This window comes from Bombina bombina, chromosome 3 (assembly GCF_027579735.1).
Source record: "Bombina bombina isolate aBomBom1 chromosome 3, aBomBom1.pri, whole genome shotgun sequence".
In the NCBI taxonomy this organism is placed as follows: domain Eukaryota; kingdom Metazoa; phylum Chordata; class Amphibia; order Anura; family Bombinatoridae; genus Bombina; species Bombina bombina.
In genome coordinates, this window is record NC_069501.1 from 508,297,667 (window position 1) to 508,321,355 (window position 23,689).

Here is a 23,689-nt window from a genome sequence, read left to right on the forward strand (position 1 = left end):
AATGTAAACAAATAAGTAAAAATGAAAATCACACGATCGTTCATGCGATCGCGTGATTTCAATAATGGGATTGGGTCAGGGGGAGTGCCTATAACGCAAGGCACACCCTCCAGTCTGCAATCCCATTTAGGAAGTGGCTATGGCTTCTGGACAGCCAAACGTCAAGTACATTCCAATTTCATGTTGTCTTAACAGCGTAAAGCCGAGCGCATAGGATGGCATGGAACATCCTAACGGCGGGAAGGGGTTAAATAGATTACCAAAAAATAAAACACTGCACTGGCCCTGATTCCATCACCAAGAGTGGTGGGTAATTGCTACCTTGCTCTTTGGCACAGTTTTACCCCATGATCTGGACTTGTTTCTGGAGTAGTCAAAGCTAGCCACAGTAATTTGCATAGCAGTGTTATCTTATCTCCTGATTAATTATGCTAATAAGGGAGTGGGACAGATATGCGTGAAGGTTTTATAGTCTTAGGAGTGCACTTCTAATTCTCTGAATTTAAAAAGCCTACTTTTTTCAAATGTATTAACAAAAAGAAAACATGTTGCAAAGTTATTCACTGTGTATAATTTACGTTTTAAAAATATAAGAATCTTAATGTGTTTTATATAACGTCAAGGAATTTCGGGAGTACTTTAAGGCTTGTGTACATATTTGAACGCTATTGAGAAATCGTGTTTTAAACCGGTAATCATAACGGATCGTTATAGTTATTAATAGCGTAATTTAAGCATACAATAATTAATCTATTTTAATGGAAAGTCAACGCAAAGAAAGTTGGATAAAAGTAAAGAATGACGACATACTAAAATGTGAAGGCCAGCTATAATAGTAGCAGGAAGCTGAGCCGTAAAGTAACATCTACTCCACCTCCTCAAATGAATCACGCCAGTCAGAACGATTATTCAAACCTTTTTTCCAGCCAACAGTGTTGCAGCAAATCTGCGTCCTAGCCAATAACATGCGCTTACCCTACCCCTCCGTGGGTTATATATAGAACTTCCTAAGGCGGGAGCAGTAGTTGCTGTGTTGGCAGAGACCCGTAGCGCGTCTGTTGTCGACGGATTTGAGAAAGAAGTCATCCGATCCTTTGTTTGGTACAGTTTGTTTTACGTGTGCACAGCGTGAGAGCTAACGAAAATGGTGAGAACCGGGAAATTGGGGTTGTAATAGGTAAAACCAGAAAATTGCGCCAAAACTTGTCACCTTCCACAAAAGCCGAAGCTTCGTATAACGCTTGATATTTCAGTTGAATTCATAATGCGTACGTATTTTGTAGTTTCAGGCATTAAGTGTTCTAAATGTATCGTAACTATTGCCTATATGTGTTATTAACTTTACGCTATTCATATTAACTTTTCGTGGCATAGTTTATTTAGACATTTTGTTTTGCTTATGCAACATATTAGCAAATTATGTCCAAGGTTGCTGACTTCCGGGCTTATTTTTCAATGGCCTATCATTTTATGCCCGAATTCACCCCGGGAGCCCAAAAATACCGTTCCTCTCGCAATTTTCCTTTTGTGGGTTGTGCTAAGATTAGGGTGTTGTTTGGCTACGGTTCTGTTGTCTTAGCATTATGAACAGGCCTGGCCGGTTTAAGCGTCATGCAATGATACTTTGAAGTTCATCTTTACGTCATCAAAAGCTGCCGGTAGATGAAACCCGAGACACTAGTTACTGTTACATGCTTTGACTGCCAGAGGGCGATACAGTCACCCTTAGCCAGTAGTCTGAAAAATTCTGGAAGTTCCTGGAATGTGTTTATCATGTAATGTCGCTTAGCATTCCTATTAGACTGCATGAAAAGCATATTTTTTCCTAATGTGAGAAAAAACGTTAATGGAGTACAACTGTCAAACATGCATAATTGCAGCTCAAGATGGAATAGAAGGGTTTTAGCAATCTTAGAAAAATGGTTCTAGTAGGTGTAATTCTTTCAGCAGCATATAATTAAATTCAGCAAATTCCTGCTGTACTCATTTAAAATGTTAAATGTTTTGCGTGCAAATAAAGCTTAGAGGGATAGTTACTCCAAAAATGTTATTTAAAAATATAGATAATCTGTTTATTACCCATGACCCCAGTTTTGCACAGCAAATATGGTTTTGTTTATATTTCTGTTCAGAGAAGCCTACCACCCAACTCAATATTTCTCTTACCTAACAACATTTCCCTCATCTGCATTAACATCTCTCTCAATCTTGCAGTCCTCCCTTCCTGTTTCTCAACCTCCTACCGTTCTAGATTGTAAATTCCCACGGGAATAGGGCCCTCTATTCCTCCTGTATGTGTTTGTAAATTTTGTCCTGTCTCAAAAGTTTTATGTTATTGTTTTATTTAAATGAACTGTATCTATGGACAGCGCTGCGGAATATGATGGCGCTTCATAAATAAAGTATAATATACTTTTTACTTTTGTGATTAACTTGTATCTAAGCCTGTGGAGACATCCCCCTTATCTCAGGGCTATTTATTTAGCTATTGACTTGCATTTTAGTCAATTAGTGCTGTGTCCTACACAACTCCACGGGATAGAGAACAATATTATCTATATGACAAATTTATTAGCAGTGTCTTTGAAAAGCTAATAAAAAGCATGTGATAAGACGCTGTCTGTAGTGACTTAGAAACAGGCAGAAATTTAGAGGTTTAACAGTGTTGTTGTTTTAAAAACAAATTAACAATTATTTTTTTTTGCTGCAATAAGTTTTCAATTGCAAAACTCCACCCACTGCCTTATTTGGAGGTGCAATTCTGGGCTTTAGTCAACAGACAAGGCTAACCAGTGTCATAAAGTTAGTGTAAAGTACATAGGTTTTTGAAGTTATCTGAAGTCGGTTAGGGACAGATATTTCGCAGTGTTAGCCTTGAGAAGTCTGCAGGGTGTATCTGACTTTCTAAGAATTCTAAATTACTCGATATTCAAAGCTATTTTAAATGAAAGTGGATAGCTAGCACGCTATTGGCTAAAATCACAGGTTAAAACCAGATAGTCCGTAGCAACTCTTCCTTATGAAAGCACAGGGACTCCCAAGTTAAAAAGTATAACAAAGTCTTTATTGAAGGTTGTATAACATAAAACCAAAAAGCGTGAGACACAGCTCACAAGATCAGGAACAGGGTTCCAGTAATGCAAGGAACGGCAAACATGTTTCGTGTGGGGCCTCCACACTTGTTCACTGATGTTGATTGATTGCACACACTGGATACGCCTTATAAAGGCAAATCATCAGATCAAATTTCAAACATATGTGATGTTGACCCTACCTGTTTATGTTAAAAGGTTAAATACACATTTTTATCACATAAGAGAAGCTAGTATAATACATCAGTAATCAATAGAGAATGTACAAAATACCAAATTATTTACTTATACTAAAATATTGTAATAGGGCTTGGAGAGAGAGAGAGAGAACATTTATATATACATATGTAACACAAGGATATCAAGTGAACTTCAGCTTCCATATTTATACCAAGAGGGTGTCTAGTATTGAGTGTGAATATCCACTGGGCTTCTTTATAGCACAGTTTATATTCCCTGTCGCCACCTCTTTTGTGTTTAGGAATATGGCCAATAGCTTGAAAAGATGCCAGGGATGAGTCAGCTGCGTGCATATTTGAAGACATCAGGATTATCAATGTCCCTGATGTGTTCAAGGGCTCTGTCCCAGAGCATCCTCTTAGTTTTTCCAACATATTGGATCTGGCACCCCCTGCTGGTCAAAAGGTAAACTACATATGTAGAATTGCAATTTAAATGGTGTCTGATCCGATAGGTCATGTTGGAAACTGAGGACTGGAACAACTCACCCTCAGCAACATAATTGCAAGTCTTGCAAATTTGATTTGCGTTTGTAAAATCCTGTTCTGTGTGGCAGCCAAGTACGTGTCTTATGTGCAGGCAACTGTGAGGGAGCCACTATATTGCCTATGTTTCTCGATTTCCTAGCTACAAATTTGCAACCATTGTTTGCCACCTTCTCCAAAGATGGATCGGTGGCGAGAATGGGTAAACATTCCCTGATAAGGTTGCAGATCTTATTAAATTCAAGGCTATATGGGGTGCTAAAAATTAGCTTGTCCCTACATTCACCACGTTTTGATAGAGCCCTATCATCACGTTTGTATTCCAAAAGCCGGTTGCGTGGAATCTGGCTAACCTGTTCCTTGGTAGACTGTAGGAGTTTAATAGAATAGCCTCGCTGAGATAGCCTACCCTCCAAAATATCCATTTGTTCCTGATACGCAATATCATTAGAACAAATTCTTCTTGTTCTAATGTATTGGCCCTTGGATATTGCCCTCAGGACATGTTTGGGATGGCAGGATTTGTAATTCAAAATAGTGTTGCCACTGGTAGGTTTCCTATATAGGCTAGTATCAATAGTATGTGTAGATATCTGTGCATTAAGCTATATATCTAGAAATCGAATCTGTAGTCGATGTTGTTCAAAAGTGAACTTCAGGTTTGCCTCATTTCTGTTGACATGCTCAATGAACTTCACAACACTATTATCATCCCCATTCCACACCAGCAGCAGATCATCAATATAGCGGCCAAAGTAAATATTATCTTTGAAAGGGTTGCCACCCCTATAGAACAGCTCCCACTATCCCACATAGAGATTGGCATAGGAGGGGGCAAATTTTGCCCCATAGCTGTTCCACATCTCTGGAGGTAGCAACAACCCTCAAACAAAAAAATTGTGTGTAAGCAAAAATTCAGTGCTTCAGTACAATTCTGCTGAGTAATTAGAATAGTTATCCAAAATAAGATACCACATTCAATCCCTGCTGGTGTGGAATGGAGGTATAGAGAGAGACTACATCTATGACAAAACGGTATGTCTCTTCCCATATAATATCCTGTACTGCCCTGAGAACCTGAATAGCATCCCTAATGTAACTCATAAGACTAACCACTAGGGGCTGTAAGAGGGAATCTACTAATTCAGAGAGGCTCCAAAAGGGAGCCTACCCCTGAGATAATGGGGTGACCAGGAGGGTTGGAAGCATCCTTATGCAGTTTTGGCAGAAAATATAAAATGGGGTCATGGATTTTTCGGAAGTAATGAATTAAATAGTGAAGATGGTATAACCCCTTTCTGTAAACCAAAAGTGAGTATGTCCTCCACTAAGGGTATATAGGCAATAGTGGGGTTAAAAGTGAGCCTTTTATAAACATCTGTATCGTTTAGTTGTCTATATGATTCATTGATGTAATACTCCCTGTCCATTACTACCACATTTCCTCCCTTGTCTGACTCTTTGATGACCAAGGCTGTATTTCCCAAAGCAGTAAAGGCTTGACGTTGTGCCAGCATAAGGTTATGTCTAAACAAATCCTTTTTGGTATTACTGGAGTGAATCTCCTCAAAGTAATTGTTTTTTTCTCAACCGTACGCTGGAACACGTCAATATTTTTACTCCTACTATGCACAGGGTAAAAATCACTTTTTCATACTAGAAAAAAGAGGATGGTTTGAAAATACCCTCAGACTGCTGAGTATCCTCATTGCAGAGAGTGGTCATATCCAAAATCAAACATTGTTCGTCAAATCTAAGTGAATCTTTGTTAGTTTGTTGGTTACTGCAAACACTTGTATCCACAGCCTGTTCGGGATCATCCACACTACCAAAAAATGTTTTTTTAAGAGTGAGCTTTCGCACAAATAAATTAACATTGTGGATGGTACCAAAAAGGCTGAAATGGGATGTGGGAGAAAACCAAGACCTAAACTTAATACCTCTGTGTCAGTTTGTGTTAAAGTAACCTTCGAAAGATTTGTTTTTTAAAGATACTTTCTTGTCTGTGTCCTCGTTTGGTACCTGCTTTGTGTGTTTGCATTTGTTACCTCCCCTCCTGCCCCTTCGTGTTTTTTTCTTTTTTGCTTTGCCCCCAGGCGCCTCTCGTTTTTTGACTCACTAATGCTGTTGCTTGGGTTATCCAAAACTGATACAGTACTAGGTAATACTACATCATCATTGGAATCGGGATCAGAGGTCTCTACATCAGTCTGTTTCTGCAAAATGCACCTTTTTATTCAGTTAAGAAATATCCTTATTTTGATTTGACTTATGGAATCTATGACCATGATGTCTATACCCCTGTCTGGAATTGTTCCACCTGTAAACTTTGTCAAAGTCATAATCTCTCTTATCCCTAGACCAGTGCTTGACAAATATGTTCAAAAATTAGGAGCCAGGCATATTTTTAGGAGCCAGACAGTTTGATTTGTATATAGATATATCGAGAATAACCCAAAAAGTTAGGAGCCAGGGGTAAAATTCTAGGAGCCAGTGGCTCCCAGGCTCCTGGTTTTGTCGAGCCCTGCCCTAGACAGTTTTTGCTTTTTGAATTCCCACAATTCCTTTGTAAATTTCGCCATATTTGCCTCAAACTTATTATCATAAGGTTTGAAGTTAACATCAATTTGAAAATCAAGCAAATCCTGCTGCACCAATTTTATTTGTGTAACTAAATCTAATCTTTGTTGTTATATTCTACCAGGAGATCTATTAGTGCAAAAGAACAGACATTCAATATATTGTTCCACTTATTAATAAACTCAGTGTCCGTTACTACAAAGGAGGGAAATTTTCTAATCCTTGGTCCCCTAGGTATTCTTGCTTGTTTTTTGTACAGCAGAAAAGTCTTGATATCAAGATCAAGCTTGATATCCTTGCGTCTCAATTCGTCAATCTGGAAAAAGAGGCCATCTAAGGTGTTTATATTATCGTCAAAAATGTCCTCTTCCTCATATGTATATAAAGTAGCCTCCAAGTCCCATAAAACAAAACTGTTAGCAGCCTCAGACATGGTAAAAAAGATTGCGTAATGTTAAACTTCAAAGCACCAATGTTTCCATCTTAGTCAATAGCCGTGTGGGTCAGCTGGCATTTAAGCCAGATAGCTAGCACACTATTAGCTAAAATCACCTCTGATAAAATAGGGTTCTGCCGTTGGCTGTCTGAGGCGGTCACTGCAGTGGACGCTACAGACAAATCCTTGGATTATTAGGGTAAAAGGGATATTACCCAAGTGGCTGTGGGTAAATCACAATGTATTGCAATTCCCCCATCTACACTGTTTCTTTTGCCTCCACCTGGGGTGTTCAAGGAAGGCGCCCTGTCTCCTCTGGCATCCAACCCAAGTGATCCTTGGGGAATGAGGTTTACAATGGGAGAATTACAGTGCACCAGGCTTTACCCGCATCCACTTGGGTAATCCTAAAATTTCCCAATATCGTACTTTGTAATTAAGGCAGTTTGTTTGATTTATCCAATACCTCTGATCTCACTTTTACCTGCTCCTTTTTGTTTTAATTGCTCACCTAATTATACCCTTCCTCTTCTAGCGTGAGTGCATATCCATCCATGTTGGTCAGGCAGGAGTGCAAATTGGCAATGCATGCTGGGAGCTTTACTGTCTTGAACATGGGATCCAGCCGGATGGACAGATGCCAAGTGACAAAACTATTGGTGGTGGTGATGACTCATTCAACACTTTCTTCAGTGAAACTGGAGCTGGAAAACATGTTCCCAGAGCAGTGTTTGTGGATCTGGAATCTGCAGTTATCGGTGAAGTATTTTTTTATATTTTTTTTCGTGTATCAGTGTTTGCCACATAAATTTTGCCAGTCAGGTAGCATGAAGTAGCTGGGTGCTGTGCCTATTAAATAGGTCAGTATATATACTTAGGGGTGCAAAAGCCTGTTACTACAATCCTGTTTTTATTTCAGTATTTCTAAAAAAAAACAAAAAACCTTTTTCCCTTAAATTACATAATGGAAATGAAAATGGTTGTCATTTACCTTAAAGTGATTGTAAAGTTTTAACTAATTAAAGCCCGGTATCTAAAAATACTCTTTAAAAACAGGGGCACTTTAATTCCTTAAACTTTACAATGATGCTGGTTTGTTTTTTGTTTTTTTTAATACTTACCTTTTTTTCTTTATTTTAATCAGACCGGCGATCCTCCGCCTGCTTCTTCTGTAATTTGCATATAGATGACGAATCTGGCTTCTTTCAATCGCTGCGTACCCCACGAGCTGGACGCCAATGGGGGCACACAACTTTAGGAGGAAGCCGGATTCGTCATCAATCTGCAAAATACAGAAGAAGATGAGGATGGAGTATTGCTGGTCCGTTTAAATTAACAAAAAGGTAAGTATTTAAAAAGCGTTGTAAAGTTTTTAAAGGGACAGTCAAGTCCAAAAAAACCTTTCATGATTCAAATAGGGCATGTAATTTTGAACAACTTTAAAATGTACTTTTTATCACCAATTTTGCTTAGTTTTCTTGGTTTTCTTAGTTGAAAGCTAAACCTGAGGTTCATATGCTAATTTCTTAGACCTTGAAGGCCGCCTCTAAGCTGAATGCGTAGAGGACATTAGTTCATGTGTTTCATATAGATAACATTAAGCTCATGCACATGAATTTACCGAGGAGTGAGCACTGATTGGCTAAAATGCAACTCTGTCCAAAGAATTAAAATATTTAAAACACCAGCAATTCTGGTTTTGATTGTCCCTTTAATGAATTAAAGTGCCCCTATTTTTAAGAGTTTTTTTTTTTTTTTTTTTTTAAGATACCGGCTTTAATTTGTTAAACTTTAGTCACTTTTTAAAGGGACATAAGTGCAAAAGTAAAATGCTGTAATGTTAGATAATTTTATCATTGCACTATTGCTTGAATATAGCTGGTTGCAGGGACAATAATCACCTTTAGATTTTAATGTGAAATGTTCAGCTATGTACAGTAAAGAAATATTTAACAGCAATATTCTCCCCCCCCCCTCCTTATTAGATGGTGAGAGTCCAAGAGTGTGTGGATTAAAGTCCAGTTCTACAGGAGGGGCAAAGCACCCCACATAAGAGTTCATTTCTCCCAGCTTACCATGATAGCTTAATCAGGTTTTTTTGCCTCTAGCAAGGTGTGATGGTGAAATCTGATAAGTTGCTCTACAAGTCCATTGAAAGGGTTCCTCTAACCTTATGAGACCCTATTATGCTCCTCAGAGAACCGACAAATGGGTTAGATAGAAATTCAGCCAGGTAACAAATGTTCTCCCAGTGTGAAGATGCTACTAACTAGGGTTTCACCAATACTGATACTAGTGTCAGTGCCAATACCAAGTATTTGCATGGGTACTCGTGCAAATGCACCAATACTTTAACCAATACCCCCACTTCCTACCCATATGCCATCTTGTGGCATTTCAAACTGCATGTTCCTGTTTCATTTTAAGCTGGAGTGAAGACTTAACTAAAAATTGTTCACTTCTGGTCTGCCAATACAATTTGCTGTTATTTGTATTGTATGTCAGCAGTGCTCCAAAAGCTGCTACTATACAGCTGGAAGCCTACCTGGACCTGGGAGAGATCACTGTACCTCATTCAGACAAACCCCTGTAGTACGGGGCAGTAAATAAACTGATTTAATTGGCCCAAAACTATCTTTCTGACCCATGCAGTAGTGTGAAAAGTGAGACTGTTCAGCTTAGCGTCAAACTTCCTTACTGATAGCAGTAACAGACTTATAGCTGAACATGCATAGATGAACTCAATGGACTTCAGTCTTTTTTCAACCTTATCTACTATGTCACTATGTAAAACATTACATTAACACAACTGTTTGTCCAATATTTAAGCAGCAGAGTATTTTACAATTAAGTAAAACAACCGCAAACTGATTGAAAAGAGTTAGAACTAGAAACAGGTAGACTATCATTGTTTAACATTGTTATTCACTCTTTCAGAAACTTTGCATTGAAATGCAAAAATCTCAACATGTTCCTGGTTAAGGCGGGTTCTCTGTTTGCAGCTATATTTCCTGCAGCAGAGAAGAGGCACTCAGATGGCGTTGAGGTGCTTGAGATGCATAAGTAGGGTTTTGCCAATTTCGCCAAAGTGGGGTATTTGTCTTTGTAAGCTTTTTCAATGCAAAGTGTTTTCCACCTTGACAAGGGGCCTCTTACTAAAGTAAGCCTGGACTTCATTCTAACATAAAAAATATCTTGAATATCTATATGCAATGGTAAATAATCAGCTATAAAGGTTAGGAGAAAATATCTAGTCCGCTATAAAAATATTATATATACAGGTAGCCCTCAGTTTACGCCGGGGTTAGGTTCCAGAAGGAATGGTTGTAAATCGAAACCGTTGTAAATTGAAACCCAGTTTATAATGTAATTCAATGGGAAGTGAGGGAGATAGGTTCCAGGTACCTCTCAAAATTGTCAAAAGTAACACCGAATACATTATTTTTAAAGCTTTGAAATGAAGACTTTAAATGCTAGACAGCATTATAAACCTAATAAAATAATCACACAACACCGAATATATAATTAAACTAAGCTAAATGAACAAAAACATTTGCTAAACAGCATTTAAAAACTAATAAAATAATCACACAACACAGACTTCACTTTCATTTTTCTGCAAACAGTTCTTTCTATGCATTCCAATCTGGACTGATTTATAGACAGGAAGATCTTGTTCCTTTGAAATCTGCTCGATAGCTCAGGTCTGGTTAAACTGATTAATTTCAGCTTGCTTTGCTGCAACACAAGCAGACAGCTCCACCTACTGGCTATTTTAATAAATGCACTGCTTCTCAATGCTTTTCAATAGCAGTCACATGACTGGAAAAAGTTATTCTGAAACGGTGTAAATTGAACCGTTGTAAAACGAGGGCCACCTGTGTATGTGTGTGTATATGTATATATTCTGGTACATATCACAATTTAATAAAATAATAATAATAAAAAGCGTTATTGACTATATATATATCAATAACCGTACAAAGCCTTACAAGTTTGTTTATACAGTACATATAATCAGCAATAGCAAGCATTCTGCTAATAATTGTGCAAACAGATAATAGTGCACATCAATTAAAATACAATAAAATAAACTATTCTATAATACAAAAAACAAACACTAAATTACAAAAAATAAAAAATATTACAAGAAGTTTAAACGAATTACACCTAATCAAAGCCCCCCAAAATAAAAAATGCCCTACCCTATTCTAAATTAATAAAGTAATCAGCTCTTTAACCAGCCCTTAAAAGGGCTTTTTGTGGGGCATTGCCCCAAAGTTAATCAGCTTTTACCTGAAAATAAAAATACAATACAACCCCCCATTAAAAACAAAACCTATCGCTAACCCCCTGAAGATCTCCCTACCTTGAGGAGTCTTCTCCCAGCCGAGCAGAATTCTTCATCCAAGATGCGCAGAGGAGGTCCTTGATCCGGTAGAAGTCTTCATCCAAGCAGCATAGAGGTCCTCCATCCGGTAGAAGTGTTCATCCAGGCGGCGTCTTCAATAGTCATCCATGCGGAGCCATCTTCAATGGAGCCGACGCGGAGCCATACTCTTCAACCGACGACTTCCCGATGAATGAAGGTTCCTTTAAGGGACGTCATCCAAGATGGAGTCCCTTCAGTTCGGATTGGCTGATAGAATTCTATCAGTCAATCGGAATTAAGGTAGAAAAAAATCTGATTGGCTGATGCAATCAGCCAATCAGATTGAAGTTCAATCCGATTGGCTGAAGAATGGCTCCGCTCCGGATGGCTGAAGATTGAAGACGCCGCCTGGATGAACACTTCTACCGGATGGAGGCCCTCCTTTGCGCACCTTGGGTGAAGAATTCAGCTCGGCTGGGTGAAGACGACTCAAGGTAGGGAGATCTTCAGGGGGTTAGCGATATTTTTTTTTTTTTTTTAGGGGGGTTTGGGTGGGTTAGAGTAGGGGTATGTGGGTGGTGGGTTGTAATGTTGGGGGGGGGGGGGTATTGTATTTTTATTTTCAGGTAAAAGAGCTGATTACTTTGCGGCAATGCCCCGCAAAAAGCCCTTTGCGAGGCGGGAGTGCGGCGGTTTAGGGGTTAATACATTTATTATAGTGGCGGCGAGGTCCGGTCGACAGATTGAGGGTTAATAAGTGTAGGTAAGGTAGCGGCGACGTTGGGGGGGGCAGATTAGGGGTTAATAAATATAATATAGGGGTCGGCTATGTTAAGGGCAGCAGATTAGGGGTTTATAGCTATAATGTAGGTGGCGGCGGTGTCCGGTCAGCAGATTAGGGGTTAAAATATTTTATTATAGTGGTTGCGATGTGGGGGGGTCTCGGTTTAGGGGTACACAGGTAGTTTATGGGTGTTGGTGTACTTTAGAGCACAGTAGATAAGAGCTTTATATTCACGCGTTAGCCCATAAAGCTCTTAACTACTGACTTTTTTTGTCGGTAGAGGGTCTACCGCTCACTTCTCCAAATACCGGCGTTAGGCAGATCCCATTGAAAAGATAGGATACGCAATTGGCGTAAGGGGATCTGTGGTAGCCTAGAATCGTGGTAGGGAAGTGAGCGTTAGACCCTTTCCTGCCTGACTCTAAATACCAGCGGGCGGTAAAAAGTATGGTTAGGTTCCCTTAAAGGGACATTATACACTCATTTTTTCTTTGCATAAATGTTTTGTAGATAATCTATTTATATAGCCCATAAAGTTTTTTTTTTTTTTTTTTAATTAATGTATAGTTTTGCTTATTTTTAAATAACATTGCTCTGATTTTCAGACTCCTAACCAAGCCCCAAAGTTTTATGTGAATACGCTCGACTACCTACTCCAGCTTGCTCCTGTTTGTGTAAAGGGTCTTTTCATATGCAAAAGAAGGGGGAGGGGGGGAGTGTCTTATTTGCCACTTGCAGTGGGCTTTCCAGCTACCTTTTCAACAGAGCCAGTGACAGCTTCTAAGTAAGTTTTTAAACAGTTTTATACTGGATTTTTATATCCGTATCTGTCCATATTATTCTTTATAGTAGTGTCTATTACATGCAGTTATATGAAAATGAGTGTATACTGTCCCTTTAACGCTGCTTTTGACGGCTAACGCAGAACTTTAAATCTAGGTGATAGTTTGCAAAATTCATTTTGCATTTTGTGATGTGATTATATTAACCCTCAAATATTTTAAAAGTACATTTAGTTGCTGAATGAATATCTGTCTCATTTCAGATGAGGTTAGAAATGGTACATATCGTCAACTGTTTCACCCGGAGCAGCTGATAACTGGGAAGGAGGATGCCGCCAACAACTATGCACGTGGGCATTATACTGTGGGAAAGGAAATAATAGACCTGGTTTTGGAGAGAGTGAGGAAACTGGTGAGTTTTTATGGTTAAGGTGTTAACTTGAGAAACCTATTGTAGGAAATCACTCCTACAGAAGTTTCGGTCATTTTGTTTTTATTTGTCTTATTATCTTGTTTCTGTTCCAGGCTGATCAGTGTACTGGTCTCCAGGGCTTCCTGATTTTTCATAGCTTTGGAGGGGGCACAGGGTCTGGATTCACTTCTTTGCTCATGGAGAGACTCTCTGTGGACTATGGCAAGAAGTCAAAACTGGAGTTTGCAATCTACCCAGCCCCACAAGTGTCAACTGCTGTTGTGGAACCTTACAACTCCATCTTGACTACACACACCACCCTGGAGCACTCTGACTGTGCTTTCATGGTGGACAATGAGGCTATTTATGATATCTGTAGGCGTAACCTAGACATAGAGCGTCCAACATATACTAATCTTAATCGATTGATTGGTCAGATAGTCTCCTCTATCACTGCCTCACTGCGCTTTGATGGGGCTCTTAATGTGGATCTGACTGAATTCCAAACAAATCTTGTGCCATATCCACGTATACACTTCCCATTGGTGACTTATTCTCCTATTATTTCTGCTGAGAAGGCATACCATGAGCAGCTTTCAGTCTCTGAGATCACAAATGCATGTTTTGAACCAGCAAACCAGATGGTAAAGTGTGACCCACGTCATGGCAAGTACATGGCTTGTTGTATGTTATACCGTGGAGATGTAGTACCCAAGGATGTGAATTCTGCTATTGCTGCCATAAAGACGAAGCGTAGCATACAGTTTGTGGACTGGTGTCCAACTGGCTTCAAGGTGAGTCATTTTTTTTTTTAAATTTGCCAGCTTGTCCTAGGATTGTATGACATATATATTTTCTGTTGGGTGTAGGGCAATTTAATAAAAATCCTAGCATTACTCTACAATATAATTTTTTTTTTTAATTTTATTTATATCCAACACTGTATACAGGTTCACAAAACAGTATATGTAATTTCGCCACGCAGGGCCTTATGTCATACATTTGAGTGAAAACAGAGAGAAGAACAGGTACATTTGGCAGATATAGACATAAAATTAAGTTCTGTTAATGTGTTTTTCTGGTATATCACTGATAGATCCATAACTTTCACTCGAGAAATATTTGTATACAGTGATGGGAGTTGTTCTATTTTTTATAACATAACTAAACCAAACTACCATAGACAAACAGACAAACCTAAACAAGACAAAACCAAAAAGCTCTGGCCCTGTGAACTGAACAAATTATATCATAGTGCAAGTGTGTAGATTATGTACTATGCCTAGCCCACGTGTGGGAATATATATATATATATATATATATATATATATATATATATATATATATATATATATATATATATATATATATATATATATATATATATATATATATATTTAGGTAAGTCAAGCAAGTGAGATATTTGGACGCGTGCTACGTAAACTTATCGAAAGAATTAGCATAGTATTGATAGATTAGCTAAGTAAACTACACCCCAGACCTCCATCATGACTAGGGTTATATTGAGGATATGCAATTAAGGTCGCAAATACCTTGTAGGTTGTTCGGGATGATGCCTGAAATAATGTCGGGAGCACTTGCCATATCATTACTCGACGTGGCGACAGTATCAAAAGCCTACTTGAACCTCTGAACTTGTACTATGTTAGTGTGGATTGAACTACATGTTACTTAGAAGGCTTAAAAGGGAGGAGTGACCCCCCCTAGAAGTATGGTGCGAGCATGCATGTCCCAGGCTATCATGAGAGAACGGACTATAGTTTTGCCAGTATTAAAAACGTTGCCAGTTTTGTGTGACTTGCAAGCTATCTCAGTTAGGGCAAAGCAAAAACAAAACAATACGATAAAGACAAACATAGCAAATGACAAAACAACCATAACACACTACCAAACATTAAGGCAAAACATCATTGCCCTTGTAACCATCCCTATCCATGTTACCAGTCAGGGAGAAAAACTAAGTTGTTTGTGGTGGCGTTAGAATTTCATCAACGGAGTCTACAACAGCTCTGTGTTCGCTAACTGGGCGGATGCCGCCATTATTTAAATGTGGTGCATATTTACTATGCCTGATCATGATATGAAGTTAAACATATGATTGTGCGTGATCAAGCAGGTTAAGTATACAGACATGTATAAAGCGGTAAAGTCACAAGGGTTAGCACAGTGGTATAATTGAAGGTGGCATTACCACAAATTTGAATATCCCAGTTAACTGAGTGAGCCATACCCCTGACCAGCACCATGGCCAGTGTTATGCTGAGAATATATAATTACACTATTGTAAATAGAGTGGCCTAGAGTAGCCCCTTGCAGCTTCAGTATATACTATAAGGCAGGTAAATGCAACTTTGAGTGGCAGCTTGTACAGTCCAAATCATACAGGGGGTATTAGTCAAGGTACGGTACACAGGTGAGAGAGACATGAGTCAGGGAAATACAGTCTAATTCAATATATACATTATTTTAAACAAGGGTGGATAGCATTGTACATGTTGCAGTGTAATTGTTGGCGTGTATGCCTGTACTTCATATTTCCTGCCTCAAGCTTACAGGGTAGTCTCAATGACAGCACTGGAAAGTAAACATAGGTGTGCAATATGACCAACATTATAGCTAACTCATGAGCATATGTGAACCTGATTTTTGCAAGTCTCAGATTGAATTAGCAGGAGGAGGAGAACAGAATGACATGATTAATATTGATCTGCTACATAAAAACCGCTGACCTGTACACCAATATGAGGGGGAGAATGGGAGAGAGAATGTACAAATGATGCATTAAACAATTTTCAGGACTGTATGTGCTATGACATAAAGTTAAGTTCAGCTTTGTGAGATATATTACTGAGATCCAGCGCTCCGTGTGAAAGATGACTACGCTAGAGAGAGTACAGCATAAGGAGACAGCTTACAATTTATGATCCCCTTGAGGGTTAGCCTGTTACTGAATGAAACCCCAGCTCAGTTGGAACACATCCTACACAATATGTAGTTCTAAGAGTCCTTAAAGCACTATATTGGTCTAATGCCTTTGTCAGATTTGCCTTAAAAGATTACCACAAATGTTTTGTCCCTGCTATGCTCCGGTAGCATTGTTCCTATGGCGTCAAACAGCAGGAATGGTCTAAGCGTCCGCCAGCCCAGGAGAACACCCGGAGGAGCTGTGGCCCAGCGAACAATGTATGGGACTAGTTGGTTAATTCAGCCAATGCCCCCACGAGGTGGGGAGATAGAATTATGTCCCAGAGAGCCGTAATAGTCCTTTGCCGCCATTGTAAAATGAGAAGCGCTGTCAGGAGATCTTTCTGCTTTATCTTGATTGAAAACTGTGTCTGAGGCTAAGATAGCCATCTGCAGCAAAAGTCCCTCATGAGCTAGGGCAAGCTGACAGTTTTGGAGTCGCCTATGTAGGGAGGGTGAAGCCGTATCCACTTCCTGCAGGTCTCCATCTCTCTGCCAGAAGTGCCGTCCCCCATGGTTAATTGCAGTTGCATGGTATAAGCCTTCTGTTACTTGCTTACCGAGGGCAATACTTGGTCCAATTTTCCTTTTAAAAGACCCTGCAGCAGCTTTCGATTCTTGTTTGTCCTGCTCTTGTCTCACCGGTGTCTGTGTGTGTGGCTCAGTCTGGCCAGCATCTTCTTGGTGCCGAGCCTCCGGGAGATGGTGGCGTCCAGCCAATAAAGATGGCGACTTAGGGGCCTTCGTCTCAGTCGATAGACGTTGCATGGCTGTTTCCAGTTTAGTAAATGCAGGAGAAAGGAGGGTTTTTAGTGCAGAGAGTACGTTCTGTACCGGGCTATCTTCAGATAGGATAGCGGTGTTCATTGGAACAGAATCAAGAGGTCTGTGTGTATCAGGGCATGTGCGTTCTCGCTCACTTCTGATCATTTCTCTTCAATCTTCTTCTAAATGCCTTCCGTGGGAGAGAAGATGTTATTTCTCTATCCACTATAGTTCTCGGACACAAAGCTGTCAAGAGAGGCGTGGATGGCAGAGTATTTTTGCAGCAAAAAGGTCTTTTATTCACTAGCTGTAGCAGAGCTTCAGTGCATTGCTGCCATATTGGTACACCACCCACCGGAAGTCCCCACTCTACAATATAATTTAATTGCCTATTTGCTTTACAGAATGTAGATAGTAAGTCAGTAATGTAACCACACTGCCAGCCAGTAATTAAGCCTGTGCCCCTTTTAGTTGGCTTTGATTGAAATCTTAATTTTCTTAGTTTTATCGTGGCTGTCAGAGGGCTTTAATGTTAGATTGTAATGTATTCCAGACCTCACTATCAGCCAAAGTATTAACCCCTTATGCCAAATAGCCGTAGGTACTACATCATAAAGTACTTTGCCCAGCGTACTTCGTTGTAGTACTTAAGTTTAGCACAGAGGTGCATGTTCTCCCTGCTATCAGCTTTGACAGGTGGAGCTACAACCAGGGTTCATATGCTAAGGGAGCACAGATCATGCCAGATTGCCAATAGTTAGTGACACGGTCTGTAACAATCTTTGGGGTGGTGAATGTTAGGCAGGGGAAAGGGAGGGATAGTTCACTACAGTGATTTAAAAGGTAAAAAAAATGCGTAGAAAAGACGGACGGGCATGGAGGTAAATATTCTTATAATTTATTAGCAGAAACGCCAAAACCTAAAAATACTATATATTCACCAAATTTCAGATTTTTCAGGGACTGGTGAGAATTTTGCATAAATACATGTAGGTTTATATTATAGTTGGGATGTTTTCCTCTATCACTCTGCAAGTACATGATGTACTTCATTGGGTGCTAGAATAAAAAATAAATGGGGGGAATAAAGTACAGTGTTAGGTCTCTTTGGTAATGCAGTTCAGATATTGGACAAATCAAAGCTTAAAATAAATATATTTTAAAGTGAAGGTCAATTTTCCCAGTTTTTAAAAAAACTATTAAAAAGAGGGGCACATTCATTCCTAAAAATTGACATTGCACCGTATTTTATCAATACTCTACTTCTGTAACGTCAGATCACCATGCCCCGCCTGCTTCTTCCTGGTTTACTTAACCAGCCGGCTTCCTCCAATCACGGTGTTGCCTCGGGCAATGATTCTCCCGGGGGAAGCCCTGATTGGAGGATGCCGGAATAGTTATTGCTGACGTTTGAAGAGGCTTGCGACCGGCTGGTGAAGTACTGGAGCGGCTTAAAGAAGAAAAGATAAGTATTTTAAGAAAACTGGTGAATTGTCAATTTTCATGAATGAAAGTGCCACTGTTTTTAATAGTTTTTTTTTTTTTATACTGGGCACTTTCACATGAAAATTGACCTTCACTTTAAACCAATAATAGTACATTTACATTAAAATAGTTACACAATGGAAACCTTAAAATAGAGGAGAAACAATAGAGCATATTACTGTACCAAAATCTTTCTATCCCAAAGAACTTAAATGTCCAATGCAATTGTCTGCCTATTAATAATAATCTAGGAGCATATGAACTTAACTAGGTTTAGCTTTCAACAAAGAATACCAAGTGAACAAAGCAAAATTGGTGATGAAAGTAAATTGGAAAGTTGATTAAAATTACATGTCCTATTTGAATCATGAAATATTATTTTGTACTTGACTGTCCCTTTAACAGTATTAGTAATATTTTGCAATTTGAATGGCCATGTTAGCTGACCAGAACTACATCATGTATGTCCAGGATGGTTACTGAGGGAAAAGCTCGATTTGTAAAATTAATAGGATTTTCTTCTGTTATGTGTGATCAGTCCACGGGTCATCATTACTTCTGGGATATAACTCCTCCCCAACAGGAAATGCAAGAGGATTCACCCAGCAGAGCTGCATATAGCTCCTCCCCTCTACGTCACTCCCAGTCATTCTCTTGCACCCAACGACTAGATAGGATGTGTGAGAGGACTATGGTGATTATACTTAGTTTTTATAACTTCAATCAAAAGTTTGTTATTTTACAATAGCACAGGAGCGTGTTATTGCCTCTCTGGCAGAGTTTGAAGAATCTACCAGAGTTTTTTACTATGATTTTAACCGGAGTAGTTAAGATCATATTGCTGTTTCTCGGCCATCTGAGGGAGGTAAAAGCTTCAGATCAGGGGACAGCGGGCAGATGAATCTGCATTAAGGTATGTAGCAGTTTTTATTTTCTGAATGGAATTGATGAGAAAATCCTGCCATACCGTTATAATGACATGTATGTATACTCTACACTTCAGTATTCTGGGGATGGTATTTCACTGGAATTACTCTGTTAAAAGTACATTAAACCTTTTAATAGGTATTTATTATGTTAAACGTTTTTGCTGGAATGTAGAATCGTTTGCATTTTCTGAGGTACTGAGTGAATAAATGTTTGGGCATTTTTTTTTTTTCCACTTGGCAGTTGCTTGTTTTTAATTGTGACAGTTTCGTTTCTCTCTCACTGCTGTGTGTGAGGGGGTGGGGCCGTTTTTGGCGCTCTTTGCTACGCATCAAAAATTTCCAGTCAGTTACTCTTGTATTTCCTGCATGATCCGGTTCATCTCTAACAGAACTCAGGGGTCTTCAAACTTCTTTGGAGGGAGGTAGATTCTCTCAGCAGAGCTGTGAGACTTATATATTGACTGTGATTAAAAACGTTGCTCTGTAATTTTTATGTTTCAAATTTAATTATTGTTACTTTACTAATGGGAACAAACCTTTGCTAAAAGTTGTGTTGTTTTTAAGGATTGATGCTATAACTGTTTTTTTCAGTTCATTATTTCAACTGTCATTTAATCGTTTAGTGCTTCTTTAAGGCACAGTACGTTTTTGTTAAATAAGATTGTAACCAAGTTGCAAGTTTATTGCTAGTGTGTTAAACATGTCTGATTCAGAGGAAGATACCTGTGTCATTTGTTCCAATGCCAAGGTGGAGCCCAATAGAAATTTATGTACTAACTGTATTGATGCTACTTTAAATAAAAGCCAATCTGTACAAATTGAACAAATTTCACCAAACAGCGAGGGGAGAGTTATGCCGACTAACTCGCCTCACGTGTCAGTACCTGCATCTCCCGCCCGGGAGGTGCGTGATATTGTGGCGCCTAGTACATCTGGGCGGCCATTACAGATAACATTACAAGATATGGCTACTGTTATGACTGAAGTTTTGGCTAAATTACCAGAACTAAGAGGCAAGCGTGATCACTCTGGGGTGAGAACAGAGTGCGCTGATAATACTAGGGCCATGTCGGATACTGCGTCACAGCTTGCAGAGCATGAGGACGGAGAGCTTCATTCTGTGGGTGACGGTTCTGATCCAAACAGATTGGATTCAGATATTTCAAATTTTAAATTTAAATTGGAGAACCTCCGTGTATTACTAGGGGAGGTTTTAGCGGCTCTTAATGATTGTAACACTGTTGCAATACCAGAGAAATTGTGTAGGTTGGATAAATACTTTGCGGTACCGGCGAGTACTGACGTTTTTCCTATACCTAAGAGACTAACTGAAATTGTTACTAAGGAGTGGGATAGACCCGGTGTGCCGTTCTCACCCCCTCCAATATTTAGAAAGATGTTTCCAATAGACGCCACCACACGGGACTTATGGCAAACGGTCCCTAAGGTGGAGGGAGCAGTTTCTACTTTAGCTAAGCGTACCACTATCCCGGTGGAGGATAGCTGTGCTTTTTCAGATCCAATGGATAAAAAATTAGAGGGGTACCTTAAGAAAATGTTTGTTCAACAAGGTTTTATATTGCAACCCCTTGCATGCATCGCGCCGATTACGGCTGCGGCAGCATTTTGGATTGAGTCTCTGGAAGAGAACCTTAGTTCAGCTACGCTGGACGACATTACGGACAGGCTTAGAGTCCTTAAACTAGCTAATTCATTCATTTCGGAGGCCGTAGTACATTTAAACCAAACTTACGGCTAAGAACTCAGGATTCGCCATTCAGGCACGTAGGGCGCTGTGGCTAAAATCCTGGTCAGCTGATGTAACTTCTAAGTCCAAATTGCTTAATATACCTTTCAAGGGGCAAACTTTATTTGGGCCCGGTTTGAAAGAAATTATCGCTGACATTACAGGAGGTAAGGGCCACGCCCTGCCTCAAGACAAAGCCAAAGCTAAGGCTAGACAGTCTAATTTTCGTCCCTTTCGGAATTTCAAAGCAGGAGCAGCACCAACTTCCACTGCACCAAAACAGGAAGGAGCTGTTGCTCGTTACAGACAAGGCTGGAAACCTAACCAGTCCTGGAACAAGGGCAAGCAGGCCAGGAAACCTGCTGCTGCCCCAAAGACAGCATGAACCGAGGGCCCCCGATCCGGGACCGGATCTAGTGGGGGGGCAGACTCTCTCTCTTCGCCCAGGCTTGGGCAAGAGATGTTCAGGATCCCTGGGCGCTAGAGATCATATCTCAGGGATACCTTCTAGACTTCAAATTCTCTCCCCCAAGAGGGAGATTTCATCTGTCAAGGTTGTCAACAAACCAGATAAAGAAAGAAGCGTTTCTACGCTGTGTACAAGATCTGTTATTAATGGGAGTGATCCATCCGGTTCCGCGGTCGGAACAAGGACAAGGGTTTTACTCAAACCTGTTTGTGGTTCCCAAAAAAGAGGGAACTTTCAGGCCAATCCTGGACTTAAAGATCCTAAACAAATTCCTAAGAGTTCCATCGTTCAAAATGGAAACTATTCGGACAATCTTACCCATGATCCAAAAGGGTCAGTACATGACCACAGTGGATTTAAAGGATGCTTACCTTCACATACCGATTCACAAAGATCATTACCGGTATCTAAGGTTTGCCTTCTTAGACAGGCATTACCAGTTTGTAGCTCTTCCATTCGGATTGGCTACGGCTCCAAGAATCTTCACAAAGGTTCTGGGTGCCCTTCTGGCGGTACTAAGACCGCGAGGAATTTCGGTAGCTCCGTACCTAGACGACATTCTGATACAAGCTTCAAGCTTTCAAACTGCCAAGTCTCATACAGAGTTAGTTCTGGCATTTCTAAGGTCACATGGATGGAAAGTGAACGAAAAGAAGAGTTCTCTCTTTCCTCTCACAAGAGTTCCATTCTTGGGGACTCTTATAGATTCTGTAGAAATGAAGATTTATCTGACAGAAGACAGATTAACAAAGCTTCTAAATGCATGCCGTGTCCTTCATTCCATTCAACTCCCGTCAGTAGCTCAATGCATGGAGGTGATCGGCTTAATGGTAGCAGCAATGTACATAGTACCCTTTGCACGTCTACATCTCAGACCGCTGCAATTGTGCATGCTGAGTCAGTGGAATGGGGATTACTCAGACTTGTCCCCTACTCTGAATCTGGATCAAGAGACCAGAAACTCTCTTCTATGGTGGCTTTCTCGGCCACATCTGTCCAGGGGGATGCCATTCAGCAGGCCGGACTGGACAATTGTAACAACAGACGCCAGCCTACTAGGTTGGGGCGCTGTCTGGAATTCTCTGAAGGCTCAGGGACAATGGAATCAGGAGGAAAGTCTCCTGCCAATAAACATTCTGGAATTGAGAGCAGTTCTCAATGCCCTTCTGGCTTGGCCCCAGTTAAAAACTCGGGGGTTCATCAGGTTTCAGTCGGACAACATCACGACTGTAGCTTACATCAACCATCAAGGAGGGACAAGAAGCTCCCTAGCAATGATGGAAGTATCAAAGATAATTCGCTGGGCAGAGTCTCACTCTTGCCACCTGTCAGCAATCCACATCCCGGGAGTGGAGAACTGGGAGGCGGATTTCTTGAGTCGCCAGACTTTTCATCCGGGGGAGTGGGAACTTCATCCGGAGGTCTTTGCCCAAATACTTCGACGTTGGGGCAAACCAGAGATAGATCTCATGGCGTCTCGCCAGAACGCCAAACTTCCTCGCTACGAGTCCAGATCCAGGGATCCGGGAGCGGTTCTGATAGATGCTTTGACAGCACCTTGGAACTTCGGGATGGCTTACGTGTTTCCACCCTTCCCGCTGCTTCCTCGATTGATTGCCAAAATCAAACAGGAGAGAGCATCAGTGATTCTAATAGCGCCTGCATGGCCACGCAGGACTTGGTATGCAGATCTAGTGGACATGTCATCCTGTCCGCCTTGGTCTCTACCTCTAAGACAGGACCTTCTGATACAGGGTCCATTCAAACATCAAAATCTAACTTCTCTGAAGATGACTGCTTGGAAATTGAACGCTTGATTTTATCAAAACGTGGTTTTTCTGAGTCGGTTATTGATACCCTGATACAGGCTAGGAAGCCTGTTACCAGAAGGATTTACCATAAGATATGGCGTAAATACCTATACTGGTGCGAATCCAAACGTTACTCCTGGAGTAAGGTTAGGATTCCTAGGATATTGTCCTTTCTACAAGAAGGTTTAGAAAAGGGTTTATCGGCTAGCTCATTAAAGGGACAGATCTCAGCTCTGTCCATCTTGTTACACAGGCGTCTGTCAGAAAATCCAGACGTCCAGGCCTTTTGTCAGGCTTTAGCTAGGATCAAGCCTG

At 40.2% G+C, this 23,689-nt stretch overlaps 1 protein-coding gene across 1 annotated transcript in view; it reads left to right on the plus strand.

The window, feature by feature from the left end:
- Positions 1–992: 992 nt before the first annotated feature.
- Positions 993–23,689, plus strand: part of LOC128653541 (tubulin alpha-1C chain) — a 42,573-nt gene continuing 19,876 nt past the window's right edge. Inside the window, exons 1-4 of the mRNA XM_053706911.1 lie at positions 993–1,147; positions 7,369–7,591; positions 13,035–13,183; positions 13,297–13,977. Coding sequence (XP_053562886.1) covers positions 1,145–1,147; positions 7,369–7,591; positions 13,035–13,183; positions 13,297–13,977 — 1,056 coding nt within the window. The 5' untranslated portion in view covers positions 993–1,144. The remainder of the gene's footprint in view (positions 1,148–7,368; positions 7,592–13,034; positions 13,184–13,296; positions 13,978–23,689) is intronic.